At 46.9% G+C, this 23,661-nt stretch overlaps 1 protein-coding gene across 1 annotated transcript in view; it reads left to right on the forward strand.

The window, feature by feature from the left end:
• Positions 1 to 23,661, forward strand: part of sema4ba (sema domain, immunoglobulin domain (Ig), transmembrane domain (TM) and short cytoplasmic domain, (semaphorin) 4Ba) — a 51,523-nt gene that overhangs the window by 21,114 nt on the left and 6,748 nt on the right. Inside the window, exons 3-9 of the mRNA XM_056281480.1 lie at positions 12,864 to 13,024; positions 13,165 to 13,227; positions 14,443 to 14,541; positions 15,846 to 15,957; positions 16,188 to 16,304; positions 16,601 to 16,758; positions 23,296 to 23,477. Coding sequence (XP_056137455.1) covers positions 12,864 to 13,024; positions 13,165 to 13,227; positions 14,443 to 14,541; positions 15,846 to 15,957; positions 16,188 to 16,304; positions 16,601 to 16,758; positions 23,296 to 23,477 — 892 coding nt within the window. The remainder of the gene's footprint in view (positions 1 to 12,863; positions 13,025 to 13,164; positions 13,228 to 14,442; positions 14,542 to 15,845; positions 15,958 to 16,187; positions 16,305 to 16,600; positions 16,759 to 23,295; positions 23,478 to 23,661) is intronic.

Consider the following 23,661-nt stretch of genomic DNA (forward strand, 5'->3'; position numbering starts at 1 on the left):
AGTTGCCACATTGTGTTTACTGTATCAAAGCAGTGCGCAGGGCTGCAGGCATCCGGGACCTGAACTTTAGACGGTAGAATGTGCCCCACCTCCCTGTGGTTTTAGGCCGTCTTTGTCCTATCTTAATGTCTGTTAGCCTGACAGTCCGACTTAGCCTCAGTGAAGGAGGCAACCCAGACCCTCCCTCACTTCCCCTTATCCCCAATGGCAGCAGCATTTTCAAGAACAGACTTCCTCTCTCTCTCTCTCTCCTCTCTCTCTCTCTCTCTCTCTCGCTCTCTCTCTCTCTCAGTCCCTTGGACCCTGCCTCTGCCTTAATGAAGAGGGTAATCTGCCATGAATAATGAATGGGGATTTGTGTGTGTTATGGTGTGAACACTGGTCTGGTTCTCATTATGCGCCTATCAGGACGGATCATGGTTTCAGGGAGGAGAGCCTACATCTGCTTGACTCTCGCCTTTTGTTCCTGGCTTTAATGCGGACCATGCTGGATGGCTTAGTGTGTTCGAACACGATTTAAAGGCACACCTATAAGCGGTTTAGGTTGGCCTGTCTTTGCCTGTGGATCTATTCATCCCTCTGTCACACACTATGCATGTGGACAGTTGTGCTGTGAAATAGTTTAGGGGCCGTGCCCGTAGCCATGTTATGCTAAATATAAAGCATAATTAATTTGAAAGCTGCCACGTCGAGACCTGTGGAAGCGCCCGGCCGCGAGTAATTCAGAGTGACATTTGTGTGAAGAGAGATAACGTTTATTTGTTAATGCATTGGCACTGTTTTGCTTAAGGAGAGTGTTGATGTGGTCCGAGTGCCATTGCACAGCGTTTACACAGGAGATCCCTGACCCTGATTTCTGCAAGTTTTGCTGTGGTGAATCCCACGCCAGTTACAGGTGTAAAAGCAATATGAGGCCTGTAGTATGAAAATTAGCAGCATAACATTTTCCATATCACCCGGTAGGTGATATGGAAAATGTTATTACGATAATCGTAAGAAATTTTGCACAAAATTAGTATATCACAATATCGGCTTACATATGCAAAAATATCACGTTTGAGAATCCAGGTGACGTTCATCGTATTGAACTATTGCATGACGCAAAGTACGATATCGAACCAAAGCCAGTTTTCAAATAATACTCCCTCAGATATTTTAGACCTCGTGTTGTGGGACACTTTGACTAATGGATTGTTGTTATCATTTATCTAGACAACAAAAAACATCCATCGCAATATGACAATAACTTAATTTCATCCCAGTTCAATACCGTTATAAACGATGCCGTAAACGATAATGGTGAAATATTGCCCCAGCCCTAATGGAAAGGCATAATGGCTTTTAAACTAATACTTGTTATTAGTAAATAAAGTAATATGACGGCTGCAAAATACAAGCCTTTTTAAAGATCGGCGGTGGTCGGCGCAGCACACGGTGACGTTAAGTGATGCTGTAATATCTGCGCTAACTTACATACCTGTTACCGCCATTGATTTTCCTGAGTGTTTTTAGTGCACCGTGAAACGGCAGCCCATTGATCTCAGTATCGCCGGTACTTGCGAGACCTCCTGTCTCCGGTCCAAAGGGGAGTGGGCTGTAAATCAGACTCAACAGACCCCTGTACAAAAAACCAAAAACAAACAAACAATGTGAGGCCATCCCTAGCGCCTCTGCTCCCCTGGACACAATAGCGCGGAGTCACGCTAGTCAGGTCAAAGCCCTGCTGTGCACTTCACCCCGGCGGCTGTATACATGAGGTCGTGACATGGTTCAGCTGCTTGCCCGCGCCGGAGGGAGGGTCGGGATGAGCTTCCTATGAACGAGTTCAGCCCCGCGTCGCTCCCTGACCGGCAGGTCTGCGCGGGAAAAGCAACGTTCACTGCCCCTGTGGGAAAAGCGTTCATTAAAGCGGAGGTGCAAGTTCACATGTAAACAGCAGAGTTTATAGAGGCAGGAAGAAATTGCTTCGCTCAAATGAGCGGCTTAATTTGGGCCTATATACCAATAAATTGTTCTCATGAAACTTTTTATTGCACATGCCTGCCGAGCGCAAAAAAACCCAAAAAGAAACTAGCCTGCTCAAGTAGCACTCATTTTACCGCATAGATTTTTTAAATTCCCTCACATTTATGTGCAGACCTTCACCCCTTAATCTGGCGGTCGCTAATTTGCCGAGGCTCCGCTCACACTTCGCGGCGCTCTCGGCGTCGCCGCGGTGCAGCATCGCACTACCAGCGGAGACGATACCCTGCTAGCAAGATGGAGCTCCAGAAGTTACCGATACCAACAGCCTGCTCGCAGCCCGGCTAATGAATCCCCTGTTGAACGGCCCCTCTTGGCCTGTTGTCTTAATGCAGTCCAGATGCCTCGGTCTCTGTCCTTCAGCTTCTCGGGTTCACTCTCCCACACCACTACCCCTTAAGGAGCTTCTAAGAACCAACATAACACGATTTAGGCTTATTAAGTCCGCTGTGTGGTGTGGATAATGTCAGGAAATCACATTGGCGCGGTGGGCAAGGCTCAAGGTTTACCCTAGGCTTAACCTTCCCCTCGTCCCTCCAAAATATCCATCAGAGCTGTGCGGCGTTAACCGCTCCGCTCCAAAACAACACACTTTTAAGGATTGCAAGCATGCACACGTCGGCGTAGACACGACACCGGCCTTGTCGCTTCGTTCCGGCCACGTACCACTATCTACGGTGTTCACCGCTTTCCTTTTCCGTCCTCGCCGTCACAAGCCTAACCTAAGTCGGCCGACCGACACCCTCCATTAAACAAACTGCCGCTTCCCTCCTCCGACGCCGGTGTCGATTCATCGTGTTGCGCTGTGCGCTCTTCCTCCTGGCCCCTCTTGGCAACTTGTGCCTTTATTTCACACCCAATATCCGTCTTTTCCCATTCCGGGTGCAGATGATTAGAGTGCAGGAACAAGAAAGACAGGGCACAGGGGTCGTCGGGCTGAAACAGCTGGCCACCAGTAGAGTCTACAGTAGATCACTGAGCTGACTTCTGCCCTGACGTAATCCGTCACAACTTTATTTACGTGGCACATTTCATACATTAAAACACGATGGGGTGCGCTTCACAGGTTGGATAAGGATAAAAGACAGAAACAGACAACGTGAATAAGCAGAGTCCATCCATCCAGCCATTAGCCAAGCCGCTGAGCCCAGTTGGGGTGGCGGGGATGCTGGAGCCTATCCCAGCAGTCACTGGGCGGCAGGCGGGGAGGCACCCTGGGGAGGCCGCCAGGCCATCACAGGGCCCACACACTCACACCTAGGGGCAGTCCGGTACGGCCGAGCCACCTGGCCTGCATGTCTTTGGACCGGGGGAGGAAACCGGAGCCCCCGGAGGCAAGTCAAGTAAAGCAGAATACAAATTTAAAAAAAAGTTAACGTGATAATTAAATAGAACGACATAATTGAAACTGAAATTGATTAAATTAAAACAGAACCTGTGATCAATTAACAGCAGGTTAGGGGCTGTGATGTAATGAGAATCTTTTTTTTCTTTTTTTTTGCAGTTTAATACCGTTTGAGACTCGCGGCAGGGTTGGTGTTATGCCCTGCTAATCACTTATCCCTTTTAGTCAGGAGCGATTCTTGAGATAAGTCCGCCCCCTATTCCCTCTCTGAGCGGGGTAATTATGCGATACAGTTGTACTTTAAGTTCCTTTTTACCTCGCACGAGGAGACGGGTCGTCGTTCCCCTGTTGTAAGGGCAGTTGGATTTACTCATTACACAAGTAATTTGCCAAGTACTGATGCGCCACTAAAGATATTTTATTTCTGCTTCTGTTTCCCTCGAGTTTTCCATAATTTTGAACCAACGGGGGGAACGTGTGTTTTTAATTAAGTCTCCGAGTCGTCAGTCCTCGTGACCTCGCAGCGGTGAAAGCTGATACAGGCAACTCTTCGTAGGGGAACACAGATCGACTCCGTCTGTCATATGGTTGCCGTACAAAACGAGCTACTTAGATCTGTCACATCAGAAGACGTATCCTATTGCTCTGCATTTGTCCTTTTATGGGGGTGGGGGTCCATGGTTTTGATTGACTTAGCTACTTTTTGAGGCTGAGACCCTTTGGGAAATCCACTACACACAAAAAAAACAAACTCCGAAGGCTTCCCTTAAAGATGACAGCAATTAATTTACCCTATAAATAGCTTACCACAGCAGGCAGGACTGGGTATTTCAAGCCACTTATCGGTGTCATTTGCAAAAATTACATTTAATTACATAATGATGGTAATGATCTCATATTGCTTACATCTGCCAGGAGGTTGAGCGAGCCCCTCAGTGTGAGTTAATGCGCTTGTTAATGTGTTTAAGCACTTGTATGCTGGTGCAACTTGGGGTTAGAGGAAATGCTCCGAGCACACACAAAAGCGTCTCTCTCTCTCTCTCCAGCTCCAGGAAGTGGGATTAGAGGTCTGGAGCGGGGATGCAGCGCCTCGGCACATGCAGATGCAGCAGGAGAGTTAGCGGTTAGAGTGCCAAGCAGAGTTGTAGCTCGACACCAGTTGAATCCAGTATCGGCACACAGACTAGCGAGGACACAAAGGGTCAGCTCCACTCCCTAAACACCCGCCCGGTGTTACAAATCCGCTGTCGAGATTTACTGTGAGGATGCAATGGGCGTCCTGCAGTAAAGGAGAGGAGGGAACGGGTGGGTCAGACGTTCTGATGCCTCGGCTTCATTGCATATGCATGTATTTATAGGAGTTATCCTGTACAAAAAACATTGGGAGGACACCGAGGAGAATGCAGTTTATCGAGGCTGTTAGTTATAAAGACCGTGGAGCTATTTAACGACTCCGAAAAGCACGAATTAAGGCTTTGACATGGTCGCGATCATCGTGACCCATAGAACACACTGCAGGGTACAGGGGGGAGCGTGTCACAACAGAGTTTCCTTCCGCACACGTAAATCTGTTTACGGCGTCAGAAGGAAACGTTGTGCAAATTTGTGCCTGCCAAATCACATCATTCCCAATTTGCCGGAGGAAAGCAAAGAAGATCTGGAGTCGCAAACCAAAAGGAGTCATGCAGCTCCAGCAGTAATGAGACACTTGGCCACGTTTCGTTTATTTGCCCGTGGTTCGTTTCAGCGAACGTTTGCCTCCGTAGCTGGTTTGTCACCGTCAGCGTTATGTCATCGCGAGTCCTTAATGCACTAATTCAGAAAGTGCAGAATCACATACAGTCCCCAAATCACGGTGATGCAATCAGATAGGAATTACATAACGGAGATGAGTTCCCCGATACAGTAGGCGCAACCGAAGAGACACGAGCGCAAAATGTGTTGATCTATGGGTTCGAGAGCTTTGCGGGGGTCTAAAATAACTGACGTTAGGGGCAGAGATAAATAAATAATAGCCTAACGGGTGTGCTTTCCGTGAGAGACAGAGAGAGGGTTCAATGCTCATTATGTGGTCCAACACTTTCAGCTACTTGCAACAACTGTATCAAGTAGATTGCAACAAACTTGCTGAGACGTCTGTGATATTGCAACAACAAAGTTTCAATAGCCTGAAAGAATGTTGGCTGATACATGTAGCGCTCAACAGGCATCGTTCACGCAATATTCTCCTGCGCCCCACGGCAGCTTGGTGGTGAAATGGAGCCATACTGTCATCCCGTTCCTATTCCATTATCCAGCAGCTTATCCTCACCTTCTTGAAATAATGGCCTGAGTCATATTTTCAAGTTTTTCAAAAAACAGAATAAACTGACAAATGTTGTGTCAGTTTATTCTACGTCTAGTTGGCACCGCTCCACCTCGCACACCAGCTCAGGCTCCTTCCCTGCCAGAATGAGCTGACAAAGTTTTGTTTCAGTTTCAGTTTCTTCTGTTTTTTGAAAAACTTGAAAATATGACTTAGGCCATTATTTTAAGAAGGTGACGTTATCCCGCTCTCTCGGTGCGTTTAGTTCTTTTGGGAAAACGTGTTTGTTTTAGCCCGTTTATCTCGTTGACGTTCATAATACTCGTTACATTGAAAAATGCATTATTTATGATTAAAAAATGGTTGTTGGTAATGTATTAGTGACCGCCACAGATGTATGATTTTACTGCTTTCGTGAGAGCTCAGACTGCTTGTGGGAGCTCAGCTCCCACTGGCTCCCACATAACTCAAACCCTGGTTGATGTAGTGGTCACATTTAGATAAACAAGGCTGCCCTGTGTTAATATCCTGCCCGGTTTTAAATGGTAAAGGGGCTGCATTTATATAGCGCTTCTTCCCAAAGTGCTTTATAATTAATGCCTCGCATACCCACGTGCACACGCACTCATACATCGATGGCGGTGTCATTAATGCAAAGTAACAAACCACTCATCAGGAGCAGTTCGGAGTTTGGTGTCTTACCCAGGGACACCTCGACATTTTTGCCGGTAGGACCCAAGGACCGAACCAGCAACTCTCCAGTTACTGGACAACCTGCTCTAGTTGTAGTCTTAGTGGATACTGCGCTAACTTGGCCACCCCCATTGTATGAGGTTCTATTTGTGCCAAAATATGTCGATACGCGCACTGTCTATTTCAAATGAACACGTGACAAAACATTTGTCCATGTCAGTTCAACTTTAAACTGTACCTCTGTCATCTTGCAGTCTCCCTGTCATTTGACTGTTTTGAATGTCATCCTAATGTGTCGTCCTCCCTGTCATTTGACTGTGTTGTTGTGCATGTCGGTCAGATGCCTCGTCCTCTCTGTCATTTGACTGTGTCAGTCTGCATGCCATCCCGATGTCGTCTGACTGTGCTGTTGTGATTGTCATCCTACTGTATCATTCTCGCGGTCCTTGACAGTGTTGAGTGTCATAGTAGTCTAACTGTAGGCCTGTTTCCCAGACACTTACATATTTTCGTGGGCCGTGTTCAACAATCTGCAAAGGCTACCTCTGTCAGAATCAAGTTTGGATTTCCTAAATAAGTTAGCTAAATTTAGTTGGCTAATTGGCTAAATAGATAATAAAACAAGTCATAGAAACAGTAGGTTAGCCTACACCTCATCGATCAATTGAGCGCTTGCATCAGTCGCAGGGATTCCTACCTTTAGCCTATCAGAGATGCTAAGCAGCAATCCAATATTATGCCGGTATCTATTTATATTCAACTGTGTTATTCTGTTTATTTCATGGATAGTGACAGAAAAAATATTGTGGTTAATAAATGAGTTTGAATGGCATATATATATATATATATATATATATATATATATATATATATGTATGTATATGTATATATATGTATATATATATGTGTATATATATGTGTATGTATATGTATATGTATATATATAGTGTAGGTCCCCTTCATGCCACCAAGCAGTCTTAACAAAGACCGACTCAGCAGTTAGGACCAGGCTTAGTGAAGACCAGCTGGTGCAACTCATCGCTGAGGCTCTGCAAAACCTGGTTTACCAACACCTTCAGGGCAGAACTGATCCCCTTGGCGACAGCATGGGCTTTGGGATGGACATTCTCTTGGAGGCATTACAAATCGCAAGGCAGAGGTTTCGTGGCCGTTAAAAAATAGCCACCCAAATATTTTCTTATTGTCCATTTCCAGCTCATGCGCGATACTTTTCCTATAATATTAATCTTTACTGACGTCTATAAAAGTAATTTAACTGCTTGTTTCACAAGTGGTTCTACCATTTGGTTCCCCTCCATCCAAGCATGTGCCGGAACCCATGTAAACTCTTCTGGGTCGAGACTGAAGATCAAAGATTTATTTTGTACAAAATGTGCCGCCTGCATGTAAACATCCCACTTGTAATGCTTAATAGGGCTGATAGAGTCTTAGCATATCACAATACTCTCAGGCCTCACCCCTTCCTATAATATAATAAAATAACCATGATTTAATAATGATAATAAGTATTAGTATTTAGGCTAGAAAAAGTTAAGAAACCCAAACTTGATTCTGGCAGAGGTAGCCTTATCAGACTGTTGAATATGGCCCACGAAAATATGAAACTCTGGGAAGCAGGCCCACAGTTGGACTACGACGACATTCAACAACACCGGCAAGGACAACAAGGACGATACAGTAGGACGACCTGCACAACAGCACAGTCAGACGACACATCAGGATGACATGCACAACAACACAGCCAGAGGACAGGGTGGACGACACATCGGGATGACATGCAGAATGACAAATCAAATGACAGGGAGGCAACAAGATGACAGAAGTACAGTGTAAAGGTTGACTTGACATAGACAACTGTTTTGTCACATGTTCAGTCGACATGGACAGTTGCGCATGCCGACACAATTTTGGCACGAATTGAACCTCATATCTTGCGTGCTGCTTCAAATGCATGTTCCCTATAGGGCGGCGCTACAGAGAAAGAATTTACCACCACCTTGATTAACTTCAAGTTAATCGAGGTGTAATGCAGAGCGGGTGCAACAGACGTCCCTCGTCATCCATTCCTAAAATGGCAATACGCTGCACCGCGGTGCATGTGAAGGGTATGAGAGCAGCTGATTTGATTGGTCAAGTCGAAGCAAGTCCACCTGTTGATGATATATTCATCCTAGTCCAACCCCTTTATCTACTGCGCCACGCTGTGCCAGGGCAGCACTTGTGTCTCGGGTCACCACATTCGCCAAAAATAGATTCGACACACCCATGTGCACCTACGCCGGTGCCTTCGCCCAGTTTCCCAAAAATAGAGCCTTAAATATCTGTTTGTGAGTGAGTGGGTTAGAAGCCAGGTCCATGAGGTGCAAGAAGGCAATGAATATGCCCTGATATTCACTGGGAAATATCAGGCTGTGCCGGCCAAAATGTCTTTAGACTCAGTTGACTCAGTTTTCTCTTTTTTTTTTTTCCTCAAGAGAAAAACCGAACACTTATTTTCAGTGACTTCTAACTTGTGCAAGCTGTTTGCAAAGCCGTCAACCTGTTGATGGTCAAAACGGGTTTGAGCATGTGAGAAAGGTTTACACATAAACCCCCCCCCCAAAGTTTGTCATATTTAAACCTTGCTTATAAGAGTCTTGGTTTTGTTTTCAATGGGCGTTAGGGACTTGAAGTGATGACGTGTCTCTGATACAGTGAGGAGCCATGATGTGCTGTTGGTATTACACTTAAAGCCTAGGGCTTCAAGTGGGGCCCAACAAAGTGAGGATAACCTGGTCATGATACCCGCCACATTAGTTCCATGGTGCCCGCTTGGCTGCCTTTTCTGATAGTCCCTCTCTGTTGCTCCGGTAGATACTCACTACTCGACAAGTACTTACATATATTCCAGCAGCCGTACCAACATGTACCCTGGTTCTGCTGAATGATGGAAGCTAAGCAGGTATGGGCTTGGCTAGTACTTGGATGGGAGACCTCCTGGGAAAACTGCTGGAAGTGATGTTGATGGGCCAGTAGGGGGCAGTCTCCCCTCTGGTCCTGATAAAACAACAAAGAAAATCACAATGCCCCAGTGCAGTGATGGGGACACTGTGCTGTAGGAGATGCTGTCCTGAGATGTTAAACCGAGGTCCTGACTCGCTGTGGTCATTAAAAGATCCCGTGGCACTAATTGCAAAGAGTAGGGGGTTCCCCGGTTGGCCTGGCAACATTCCCAACCTGGCTCTCTCCACCTGGCCACCTAATCAACCCCCCCCCCGTGTAATTCGCTCAATGGTTCCTCCCTCGCCACCTCAAGCTGATGTGTGGTGAGCATTCTGGCGCAAAATGGCTGTCTTGCATCACCCTGGTGGGTGATACACATTGGTGGAGGTTGAGGTGAGTTTCCCCCCTTGACTGTGAAGCGCTTTGGGTGTCTAGATAAAGCGCTATATAGATGTAATCCGTTATCCCTCAAAATGGCCTCTGTCTCTTTTCCTTCTACACGACATGGCATTTCTGGAGGTGTGTTGTCATGGGACCACCCTTCTCCGGGATTCAGCTTCACATGACCCGACTGGGCTCCTTGAGAGATGCGGTGCTTGTGGAGGCCGGAAGAGTTGCCCCGGGTTCAAATGATGCATCTTACTTAGCTTTGTAATAGTCTACACTCCAACACGTGACCTCCAACAGTTACTCCATCTTAGTTTTGGCATCATGATTGTGATGGCTACATTGTTGCCCACTCATTATCTACTGCGTCTGAAGGGCGAGTTGGTTCCGCATACCAGCCAGGCTGTGCAGCATCCGCTTTGCTCCAGAAGCACTTCAAACTTTTTCATGGACAAACACAATGAATTGCCTGAAGCATTTTGACGATAAACAATTAAAACATATTCTCAAGCTCGAGACATCTTTCATTCTCTGTGCATCGCCCCCCCCCATACGACTCGTCTATAAATATTATTGAGACCAAGCCTTCAAATAAATCCCAAGTTTTTTTATAGCCCTTCCCTTCAAAGCTGTGTCTGCTCTGCAGAAGCTTTCCATATGTTGCCATTTATTCAAGCCACCGACTCAGCATCATCCATAGAGGCACCATTTATTGATAGACTTTGTTGGGCTATTGTCCAGATCCTTCCCGATAGAGAAACCATAACCTCCACATCCTTCCATAACCTCCCAAACCATGTGAACTCGCACTGGCTTGGGATGATATGGAAATACCCCTGCGAGTCATTCGTTTTCCTGAAACTGCTCCGGTTTTCTTCTGAGCCGTGTTGTTTTTTTTTAGGAATTTCCTTTTGAGGATTACTCCCCAAAACTGTCAACAAAATTAAGGCATTAGTACATGCAACTCTTATACGAGTACTGAAATCTGATGCGATACGTATATCCTTATAGCATGCTTTCATGTTTGCCTTTGACATGTTGTTTAAATTGGCAAGAAGCTATCGGACGGCAAACCTGCAAAAAGTTAAGACACTAAGACGGATAAGCAGCAAACGTTATGCGACCGGGGAGGGACCCCGTTATGTAAACAGTGATGAATAATGACGGGGTACCTAGATATGAGAACACGGCGTTGTATACTGACGCTATAAATGCAGCGCTGATTTACGCTTGCCTTAAATCATGAACGGAAAGCTCCGTCACGTTTCAAGCCATCATGGATCTCCTTAATAGCGCACAACAACTGGCCCCGTTGTTTCCAGCGTTAGCTGTGGTCCGTGGGTACGAAGGCCACGAGCTGACTCCTGGGGATTGTAGTCTAGGTTGTTATCTTCCGCGAAAACATCTCAAGACCAACGTTTTGCTTCAAGACTTGGGCCTTTGTCTTTGTCTGTGTAAATCACTACTTAATTTGCCCGAGGCTCTGAAGGAGGTGGAAAAAAAAGGGGGGAGTGCCACAGCGAAGGAACAGTACTCCTTATGTCCGGTGGTAGAGCAAGAGAGAGAGAGAGAGAGAGGGGGAGAGAGGGAGAGAGAGCACCCAATGGGCCTTTGTACAGTCTGTAGACGAGATCCTCTTGTGGTTCCAGGGACAGATTTAACCAGAATACGACGCCCTGTTGCTGTGGTGATGCTCTGCTATTAATGTGTGCCTTTTCCGAGGGGAGGAAAGTCTTCTCGTCCCGCTCTACCTATCCTCCAAGGTGAGGTTATATCAGGTCATAGGTGCCCTGGGTGCCATGCTGCACGTTGCAATTATAATCTGCAGAATATAATGACGACTGTAAATGATAGCTTTGGAAAAAAAAGCAAACCTTGACCCCTTTTTTTATTTTCTAACGGGTGCTCTTGCGGTGTTCACGGGTGGTTTCGGTGTTCACGTTGGCATAAGCTACCCGCCTTTACCGCTTTAGTGATCTGCAGCTTTGTCTACGCTCACGTACATTTAAGGCGAAGCGCTGAGCGCCAGGCCGCCACAGAAAAGCCTCCGGGCTTCCATTCTTCATTCAGTTACTTGGTGTATCGGTCCTTAAGCCGGCGGTGATGAGAGTCGGGGGTTTTACTCCTGTTGTAAGGAAGCTCCTAAGAAGTGCCAGTATGGCTGGAGCAGAGTACCCCTCACGAGAGAATGATTGTTTTTCTCCTTCCCATTTCTCTCGCCCTATCGCTATCCATCTATCTATCTATCTGCAAGGCTCGGTGTTTTCGGTGTTTATTTTTCAAAGCCATCCAGCATGCCGGATTTCGCCACAAGAGGGCACTGTTACGTAACCTCGCACGAACAGGAACAACTTTTGGAGCCGCGGAAACATAAAATCCGGGTGAAAATCAGTTTAAAAATCTGGGTGTTTTTCGGTAAAAAAAAAAAACCGAAAACGCCGAGCCTCGTCTATCTGACGTGCACCAACACACACACCCACACACACACACACACACACACACAGACACACACACACAGACAGACGCCCCCTGCAGAGGCTTTATTCCGCTGCATTCGCGGGAAGGCCCAGCCCTTCTGTTTTTAGCTGTAGCTCGCTGTGCTGCGGTCAGAGTGGACGTCGAGCAAGCGGCATCGGTCAAAACCGTTGCCATGGGAACAAGAACACAGCCCGGGGAAGCCTTGTCAGTGAGTTAGCGACACGGCGTGCCGGTGGCTCTGATTAAAGGGGGGGGGGAAACAAAAACACCTGCGCCTCTTGCTGTAACATCACATTTGATTTAACAAACACGCTCACCCCCCCACCCCACCCCCCACAGGCCTACAAACTCACACACCAACAAGACACACTGGCATATATACTCACACATCTACCTGCCCATGTGCACGCATGCACATGTGGACGCACACCAGAGCAAAGAAAGGAACTTTATATGGAAGAGCGCCCTCTTCGGCGTGTTCTGCATCCAGCAGATGTTAATGGCATTCTGACATTACCATGCTATGTAGCGGGAGGCAGTCAGGTGGTTATTTATACCTTTTGTCTCCTCTCTCTCTCTCTCTCTCTCTCTCTCTCTCTCTCTCTCTCTCTCTCTCTCTCTCTCCCCCAGATGCAAAGGAGAGAACGACCAAAAGTTTTTCGGTCGACGGCGTCTTCAACTTTACCTCTCTTCTCCTCAGCAAAGAAGACGGCGCGCTCTACGTGGGCGCAAGGGAGGTCCTCTTTGCCCTCAACCTCACGGACATCAGCAGAGCCAGGCTACACAGGAGGGTAAGGACGCACAAGTCTCCCCCTCCAGCGGACGATACGCAGTGCACCACTACAAAAACCTGTAGCCCGGCACGAGCCGGACTCGGAATACTGGGTTATTCTTCTTACGCCACCAACGCCGTTTACTTTTCTTCCCGCAGATCACCTGGAACACCCCGGAGGGCAAGAGGGACGAGTGCAGTTTCAAAGGCAAAGATTTACAGGCGAGTGAACTGCGGGCGGCGCTACACCCACAACGCTCACGCGTGAGGAAAACACCACCCTGTTTTTCAGATTCCAGGTCGACCTCGTCCGTCCTTCGGTTGCTGAATCGCGCAAGGCAAATGTACCGCCCCCTCTGGTGACTTGTGGAAGCTGCGCTTTTTTCCCCACTCGACAGCGACGGCACACGCCCCGTTTTCCTCGTGTCGTTCCTCATTTTCTCTCAGATTCATCTTGGTCACATCTCGCAGGACTCTGCCGTCCACCGCTTACACGCGTCTGCCGGCTCTTTCGAAAGTAAACCGGGATGAACATGTGGCACTGATGTGATGTTGACTCGTGAGTGAGTAAACTGGCAGGGAAATGGGAGTGTAACGGGCACGGATAAGTAGACGCTAACGGGTCGGACCCTTTAGTCGACTGGTTAGCGTCGTCGCCCGCGGTGTGGGAGATACGGGTTCGCGTCCCGGGCTGTGGCGGTCCCGGGCTGCGCCCCCTAATTTGCTACAGGAGGCTCCCATGGTGACCTGTTGCACAGCCTAACCAGCACGGTGTCTTACACCGTACTTAGTTTATGTCACCGCTGCCAAATGTCCCGCGGCCTGTTTGGAAATGATTCATTTTCGATGATTCATTTATTAACTACAGCTATGTAATATGGAAACTGGCTTGGAGGACAGGGTGTAGTTCAGGGTGTAGCTTGGAGGACAGGGTGTATTAACCAAGTAGTTCTCAAAAAAGTAAGGAAGGCAGGGGGCATCTGGGTAGCGTAGCGGTCTATTCCGTTGCCTACCAACACGGGGCTCGCCGGTTCGAATCCCCGTGTTACCTCCGGCTTGGTCGGGCGTCCCTACAGACACGATTGGCCGTGTCTGCGGGTGGGGAAGCCGGATGTGGGTATGTGTCCTGGTCACTGCGCTAGCGCCGCCTCTGGTCGGTCAGGGGTGCCTGTTTGGGGGGGGGGGACTGGGGAAAATAGCCTGATCCTCCCACGCACTACTACATCCCCCTGGCGAAACTCCTCACTGTCGGGTGAGAAGAAGCGGCTGGCAACTCCACATGTATCGGAGGAGGCATGTGGTAGTCGGGACGGCTCGGTAGAGTGGGGCAATTGGCCAAGTACAACTGGGGAGAAAAAGGGGGAGACATTTTAAAAAAGCAAGGAAGGCAAACGTGAGCCTGTTCTAACACTAGACTCTCCTGTGTTTCTTAAACAGACGGATTGCTTCAACTACATCAAGATTTTACTTCGGCTGAACAGCACTCATCTATACGTGTGTGGAACATATGCCTTCAGCCCCATCTGTGCATACATAGTAAGTATGTCCTACTATCATATATCCTCGCTGCTGTAACTGAGAGGCGGTGGAGCGTAGCCCTACCCTGCCAAGATCTGAACGGCCATCTTGAGTCACTGACTTAGTGACTCCAGACACATTTCTTCTCCACAGTAAGGTTCCTCCAGGTTACCCTTGTCGGAGGTATAAAGGCCAGCACTTTCAGCGGCGGCTCAAATGACGTTCGTCGAGCGCCGCTTGTAGCGCGTGCCGGAAGCGCCGGCTGTAGCCTGTCAAATATGAAAAGTCACTGTATTTAGCACAGCTCTGCAAAAACAGCCAAAATCGTTTTTCCCCCCCCCCCATAGAAATAGGAGCGTCGACACCTGGAAATAAGAACAGTTTCCTGAGAATTCTCAGTTCAAGTAGATGCAAGTTGACTCAAAGCCACATGTCCCCGGTGTGGCGGTCTTATATTGACATGAATACAAGTGTTCTTGACTCGCGTCAGCCGGCACTAGTGTACGATGGCCTTAAAATCTGTTGGGTTTTCATACTGATCCTATTCCACAACAGTGCATGTGAAACCCCGAGACGTCCGTCCCTCAGGCGCTGAAGATGGTACATATTCCTCATGTTAGAAGACTGACAATCAGATTTAGGTTTTGAACACCCAAGTTTTCCATTTGCCCATATCCCCTGTGCTCTATTTGGACACGATGGAGTGAAATGGAGGTAACAGGGAGCCTCGTTTGGTAGTTGGCCTGCTTCGTAGCTCTCGTACCGACAAGAACGCCGATCACAGAGATAAAATGAACAGTCTCTCATTAGCCTGAATTCAAAATAGAAATTTAAAAAAAGTTTATTGTGGGGTTGTACAGTACACAGAAGAGGCTGCCAATCCCCCTTGTGCATCCCTCAGAGCAGTGTTTCCCAACCCAGTCCTCAAAGACCCCCTATCCTGCAGATTTTCATTGTAACCCTGCATAGGTAGCCCTGCCTGTACTTATTCAACCAATCATCTCGCAGCACTTAATTATGCCAGGTGTGCAAAACATTTGACATAATTCATTGCTGATTGGTTGAATAACTACAAACAGGTACCTATTCAGGGTTGCCAAGAAAATCTGCAGGATAGGGGGTCCTTGAGGACTGGGGTTGGGAAACACTGCCTCAGAGTATTGTATTACTATCCATAATAATGTACAAATGTAAAGGCATGACCTGTGTTTATACTGACTGAAAAGGGCAGACGGACCATTCATCTGGGACTAAATGTTGCAGAGGACCAAATGAACGTTATGCCTAAGAACGTGGTGTGTGTGTGTGTGTTCGTTCTCTAGAGCACTGCAGACTTTTCCTTGGTGAAGAGCCAGAACGGGGAGATTGTTTCAGAGGATGGCCGCAGCCGCTGCCCTTTCAACCCTGAATACAAGTCCACTGCTATAATGGCTGGTAGGTCCTTCAGTGACTCTTGGCTGTGAGGGAGTTAACGTTTGTTGATTTGAGTTTACTTCGCACCAAATATCGGAAGGCGCACGGCGGATATCAGCAAATGAACTGGACACAAGGGGTAGGAGTGAAGACATAAGTGGGGACACAACCTCGGAATTACATTACTGTGTGCGACGCAGGGGTCCGTCCTCATTTGGATCACACTGTGATTAGCCTTGATTTTTCTGCAGATGGAGAGCTGTATGCCGGCACTGTGAGTAATTTTCAAGGAAACGAACCCATCATTTACAAGAGCCTCGGCCAGGGAACTGCTCTAAAAACAGAAAACTCGCTGAACTGGCTCCAAGGTAAGGTCATAGGTTTCCAGACTAAAATATCCTCTGCTGTATATAACACCCATCTAATATATGATAATATCCTAAACGAGATAAACTTGGCATGCTTATGCTGTTTACGTCAAATAAACCTGCCCGAAATGTGAAATTGTAGCTGTGAAATTGCCGCGCGCGCCGCGGCGTCCCTGTCGCCATTTGATTTTCTATTTAACACGGTGGCGCCGCGGAGCTGTTACCGGGGTGTTTCTGTTCCTCGGAGTAGGGAGTGGATATGGGCTGACGGTACATTTCCTCTGCTGCTCTTTCAGACCCGGCCTTTGTTGGCTCTGCCTACATCCAGGAGAGCCTGCCCAGGGGCAACCTAGTGGGCGACGACGATAAGGTTTACTTCTTCTTCAGCGAAGTGGGAAAGGAGTTCGATTTCTTTGACAACACCATTGTGTCCCGCATAGCTCGCGTGTGTAAGGTGAGCGATGCTCCGAAGGAGATAGCCCGTCTAAGCGGGTTGTTTGCCTTCAGCAAGCCATTCCGGTCAACCCCCTCCCGATGCCATGACCCATTCACTTTATCAGAATCTATCGGAGCGGGAGAGGGGTTTGTTTGTGTATGTGTACATGTGACGCGTTTGCATGCGTGTGCGAGTTGGCTAAGAGGAGGTTTGTTTGTGTTTGTGACATGAATCTGTGCATATGTATGGGTATGGGGCCTAGGCGTGCCTGTGTTGTATGTCAGTGTGTGTAGTTCCTATGATGCGAGCAGCTTGTGATCTTTGCGGGCAGTGATCTCCGGTTACAGAACATTCCTATTACACATGGCTTCCCTCCGTACGGGCCTTCCTCTTCTGGTGCTCTCCTCCCACTTTTCCTTATCGTATTTCAACAAACATAAGCACGCACACAGAACCGATTCTGCTGCACAGAAACCCTGTGCAGAACCAGATTGCCGCCACAGCCCGGGACACTGAAATATGACTATTTTTCAGGTTTTTTTGTTTGTTTTGGTTTTGCCTTCGGTGTATGGTCTGCAAACGTGTAAAAGAAACATTGCTTTGCAGTGCTCGGATCAGATTCCTTTTCACCTCTGCGTCAGAGGGATTATGTTTACCCCAGTCGAAAGAGAATGAGAAAGGCTGGCTGACTTGTTTGATGTTCGCCACCTCCACCATCTCTGAACCACGGCTGCTGGCCGGCCGACGATGCTCGTGCCTTGTATCATCAAAGACACCTTTCATGTTTATTTTAATTCATTTTATTTATTTCATGATTTGACAGACGCCCCCCCCCCACCACCACCACCACCACCACCTCCGGTACACACACACGCACAATAGAGCCGGGATCTGGGGCCAGCACATGACATGAAGCCATTATCGGCTGCGTACAGTAACCTTGCTCTCCATGGCCGTTTGCAATTTAACGTTCCTGTCCCGGCCCTGCAGCCATCCAGACGCCGTGCAAAAAAATCTAAAGGAAGCCATTTCTTTTTTCCAACAGCGATTTCAGTCTTGCGCACATATTTTTCATTTTGTTTTAACGTGTTCTAGCATCCATCACAGCTAGAGAAAATGGCTGCCTCCAGGTGTGTGCGCCGGCGACGATGTTGCCGTCAGAAAATGGCAGGACGGCCTCTGTTTGTATCAGAAATACAGCCCCGGGTGGTAGAGAGCCCAACTGTCAGTCACCGTCAGACAAAACCCAGACTGTTGACAGTGGATTGCTGTTCTCTTGTGCATCGTTGCTATTGTAGTGGCGTTTTCACACTGCAGCATAGCCATCGTCTCATCTTACCGCTGCAAAGGTACCGAGTTTGAGACGACCGCGTCCCTCCAGGACGCCACACGATCACGTCGGACTCTTTTTGGAGTCATTTTATCAAAGATTTTGGCCCAAGCAGCTAGACTAAGTCAAATCAAAGAAGATGTAAAATACAAATACAGGTTGAAAGTGAAGAGTAAGGGCGTCCGGGTGGCGTGGTGGTCTGTTCCATTGCCTACCAACACGGGGATCGCCGCTTCGAATCCACATTACCCCCAGCTTGGTCGGGCGTCCCGACGGACACGATTGGCGGTGTCTGCAGGCGGGGAGCCGGGTGTGGGTTTGTGTCCTGGTCGCTGCACTAGCACCTCCTCTGGTCGGTCGAGGCGCCTGTTTGGGGGGAGGGGGGGTGGCGTGATCCTCCCATGCTCGACGTCCCCCCGGCGAAACTCCTCAGTCAGGTGAAAAGAAGCGGCCGGCGACTCCACTTGTATCGGAGGAGGCACGTGGTAGTCTGCAGCCCTCCCCGGATCGGCAGAAGAGGTGGAGCAGCGACCGGGACGGCTCAGAAGAGTGGGGTAATTGGCCAAGTACAATTGTGGAGAAAAGGGGGGGAGGGGCAAACAAAAACAAATGGAGAGTAAAGCAGGCCACGTAGTGGTATCGCTTGCAGTGGGTTAGTATAGTGATATTCATCCAAATCGATCATTATCTTAAATTCAAGCCCCACACCCTCTCTCCAAATCCTGGATTTGACTCGTTCCGTTTACTGCGTCCTCCGTCTCCTGTTGTTTATTCACGTGTTTAGTATAAAAGTTCCACTTCACCGAGGCTAGCCACGGACGGATAAACAGTGTTCTGCTGGAAACAAACAAAACATCACGTGCTCTCATTTGCCGTAATGTCCGTGTTCCCAGAAATAAGCCATTACTTCCTGCCATGTCCATTGCAATTTGTACGGCCTTTGAAAGGGATGCTTTCACGGGGGATAAATGACGAGAATACATTTGCCTCAATTACTTGGAAGTCAGTTCAGATAGAGAGAGGCTTGAAATGACATAACTACTAGAATAAGTCAGGGAGACTATGGAAAGGATGCTCTTCATTATTTGCCCTGGCTCACTACTACAAGTAATTGCCAAAGATGCTTGGGATTGGTCATGTGTAATTTCCCCCGCCGTACTGTGTCGTCGTTTCCTCCAATTAATACATTCTGCACTTTTCCCAATCAGAAACTCAAGGTAAATGGTAAAATCCACGTTATGTTCAAAGCACGGACAGCCAGTGATGGGGCCGTGCACACGAAATCCGGGTACAAATAACATGAAGACATTAAGGACACAAAAAGTCACAAACATGGAGACATACTGCCGTGGCTCGAACACACTGAATATGCCGAGGAGATTCTGAACCATCACAAACTATTAAAAAAAGAAGAGTTCCAGCGATGTTGCACTGGAGTCGACCTCTGTCCTCGACGAGCTCAACTCATTACATGCTTGGTTTGAGACCAACAGTACCAAACCTGAGAATGCCTTTGGCTCGGGATGACGGCCCGCCCATCATATCCAGAGCTGATGTCAGTAAGAATTTAAAAACAACGAACTCACATAAGGCAGCTTGGCCTGATGGGACCTCTGGCTGTGTTCACAAAGCCTGTGCTGACCAGCTGGCAGACGTCTTCATGGACAGCTTAAACCTTTCCTTGTTCCCGTTTGTCATCCACTTCTGTTTTGAGATGACTACCATCATTTCCGGCCTTAAGTACCATCCTGTTGTGCTCATCCCAGTCATCATGGAGTGTTTGGAGTGGCTGGTCAAAACCCAAACTGACCTCTCCCTCTCAGACACTCTGGACCCACTGCAATTTCCCCACCACGCTAACAGGTCATCAGACGACGTCCGTCACCGATGTTCTCCAAGCTGCACTCTGTCATCTGCAGAAGAAAAACACATTGGGCAAGAAGAAGCTGACTATGGCTCCGCATTCGACGCCGCGGTGTCCTCTAAGCTCATTATCAAGCTCGGGGAACCGAGATTGAAAACCTGCCTCTGTAATTGGACGCTGGACTTCCTGACAGGCAGACCTCCGACGGTGAGGGTGAGCACCAGCACCTCCTCCACATGAACCCTTAACATGGGCTCAATGTATTCAGTCCCCCCTGCACTTCCTGTTTACTGCACAGCCATCCACAACTCTAATACTACTATTACATTTATTATTGCATTATAGCCCCCAGTATTGATCTCTCTCTCAAGATAAACAAGACTGAGGAGATGATCATGTTTTGCAGGACGCGGCTGGGAGAGGGAGAGGTACATCCTGCAGATTACCAATAATTGCATATCTTCTTTTAACTATAGCTTCTGTTATTTATTTATTTATTTTAATTGTTACTAAGATATCCACAACAGCTTACCCCATTCATGGCCTGCATTTTACTTTGCATTTATTGCTTCCTCTTTTGGAACCATTTGGTGTCAAGACTTTGTTTTATGTTACTTTATTTTATTTTATTTTTTGTTAATTTTTTTTTTTACTGCGCTCATAAACAGAACAGCAACCACCGCGTCTGCGCTGTACTGTTACTGCGCATTGAAACGAAGCTACAGGGAAAAGACTTTTAATGCGGTCTAGGACCTTTTCATATATTCCTCTGTGCATTCCAAGAGTGACTTGTGTTTCTCCCACTGCCCGTGAAATAACACGGGAATATCTGGTCCCGGCGGGTTAATGTACACAGACAATCTGGCCACTACAGCGGCTCATCTTCCCTTTTTAGTCCCACGCCCCTTTGCGCAATCAAGACGGTGAGATATCCATGGCCGGCGTAGGTTTATAATTTATATCCCCTTATAACTTACAACTCCCTGTGACGTATACAGCCTCGTGATTATTAATGTTTTACCTTATAACTTACAACTCCCTGTGACGTATACAGCCTCGTGTTTATTAATGTTTCACCTTATAACTTACAACTCCCTGTGACGTATACAGCCTCGTGTTTATTAATGTTTTACCTCACAACCTACAACTCCCTGTGACGTATACAGCCTCGTGTTTATTAATGTTTTACCTTATAACCTACAACTCCCTGTGACGTATACAGCCTCGTGATTATTAATGTTTTACCTTACAACCTACAACTCCCTGTGACGTATACAGCCTCGTGATTATTAATGTTTTACCTTACAACCTACAACTCCCTGTGACGTATACAGCCTCGTGATTATTAATGTTTTACCTTATAACTTACAACTCCCTGTGACGTATACAGCCTCGTGATTATTAATGTTTTACCTTATAACTTACAACTCCCTGTGACGTATACAGCCTCGTGATTATTAATGTTTTACCTCACATGCAGTAGCTTTCCCGGGTAGGTCGGCTGAGGAAGCGTCGCTTTCGTTTTGAACGAATTTCCCATCAGAAGAGCCGTGCAGCCAAATTACCCTGCATGTGTAGGTCCCTGACATGCAGAAGGCAATGCCCTTTATTTCTTCTTTCATTTAAAAGCATTTGCCCTCCCCGATGCCCCAGCATTTTTTTTCTTCATCCCAGCCAGTTGTGATGATGTGCATTGTTTTCATGACCTAAAAGTCTACGGCCTCGGGATATTTCTATGTTATGGGTACAATTGATTGTGCTTGGTAGGGTTTTTCAGTGGGAGGTTAACGTTTTTCAATTAAGTCAAATCAAACAACTCCGTGTGCAGGCACGGCGCTTCCGTTGCCATGAAGGAAGTATACAAAGCAGGGAACTGTAGTAAAAACTGAAAGCCGCTGACAACAGCGCCGCCCATTCAAACATCTTGGACTTTTGCATTGTTGCACCCAAGTACGAAATTTTGAATTACAGCCGCAGGGCATCTTTGGCTCACAGATGGATTATGGGTAACAAGAACTGTCTGCTTCATCGCTACCATCACCTAAATATAGGCTTCACTCCTTAGATTATAACCGGCTTTTGAATATTTCAGCAATTTTACAGTTCAGTACAGTGGCAATAACTCAGGACATGAGCTCAAAAATAACAAAGATCATGATTTCATTTTGGCTGATCAATGTTACACATTATTAATTTAAGTATTGCAGAGACTTAAGTGGAAAGCAGATTTCATTGATGTTAACATTAAGGGACAGTTATTAAAATCCACAACTTTTCTTCCTTAATAAATAATTTTAGCCATCCGGGTCACAGAGTCAGGTTACATAATACTAACTGGTTGGAGACACCCTCCAGTCTCTGTATACCGCTGTTGAAATGTTTTGGTCAGGTCACACCAGCTGGTGCAGCAGCAAACCACCCCAGCAGGAAAAAAAGACTGTAAAGTGATGCCGATGTGACCGTGTTTCCGTCGGACAGATAATCAATATTTCTGTAGAACAATGTTACAGTATATTTTGATGAGACTGCTTTGGTCTGAGGGTGCCATTGTTACATGGGCGTGGACTATTTACTGGTGGACTGATGACACATGGGTGACAATGGCTGCTACACCTTGGTTGTAGTCAGAGTAAACCAGTTGCAACAGGTCTATTCCCTGCCTTCTACAATGAACTGTATTGGAACATTTTTCTGCAGCAGTATTGATCATTTGTCCAGCGTAATTGATAAAATGGTGAGAAAAGTCACAGATTGCAGCTTTAAACATTTCTTACCATAAAATGTTCTAATGAAATAATGCAGATGCCTTTGTGCACCATGCAAAAAAAGGATGAGGAAACTAATGTACTCCTAGTTTCTTTCACAACGTCATTCACGTCACTATGACCATGTAACTGACATGTATATTTGGCATACTATCTACAGCTGGTAATCATGGTTTTATTAATCTCATTTATAGGCTATAAAAATACGATTGGTAGGAACAAATCAAGCAATTGCAAATGAATTTTAGGACCTAAATGGCCTTAAAAACTGATAATTTAGATACTATAACATGTTGAATTTAAATGGTGGTCAAAGAGAAAAGTGCCTTTTTGGGACCATCATTATTGACTAGTGGTGGCCGTTTTCATTTTGGTGCTCGAGCATAATCATAATCCCGTGGAAAAACATAGCACATGTAACATATAATTTCATGCTTTTACGACAAATTTTGAGGTCCCATTAAGTCTTCTTGCTTAAAAGTGCTTCTACAGCAGCGAAGCAATCTCAACAGTTCAAAGTACGGTTTGTCTTGTATGCTTGTGCACCGGCTATACCTGCTACGGCTGTCAACAGCAGAACATTGTTTGTGTTGCAGGGTGACAAAGGAGGGGAGAGAGTTCTGCAGAAAAAATGGACCACCTTCCTCAAAGCCCAGCTCTTGTGCTCTTTGCCGGATGATGGCTTCCCCTTCAACATTATCCAGGACATGTTTGTGCTGACCCCTAGTGCAGAGCGCTGGAAGGACACGTTATTCTATGGCGTTTTCACGTCTCAGTGGTGAGTAGTAACTTTGACAATCACACACATTGCCAAGTAAATATCCTAACCACTCAATAGTTTTGTTTTTTTCAAGATTCAAGAGTTTTATTTTTCACATACACACAAGTACAAGTCCCGAGTGCAGTGAAATGGAAAAAAAGGTAGAGCCTCGAAATGAAATGTGCAAACAACAAAGTCATTC

Source organism: Lampris incognitus, chromosome 6 (assembly GCF_029633865.1).
Source record: "Lampris incognitus isolate fLamInc1 chromosome 6, fLamInc1.hap2, whole genome shotgun sequence".
Taxonomy (NCBI): domain Eukaryota; kingdom Metazoa; phylum Chordata; class Actinopteri; order Lampriformes; family Lampridae; genus Lampris; species Lampris incognitus.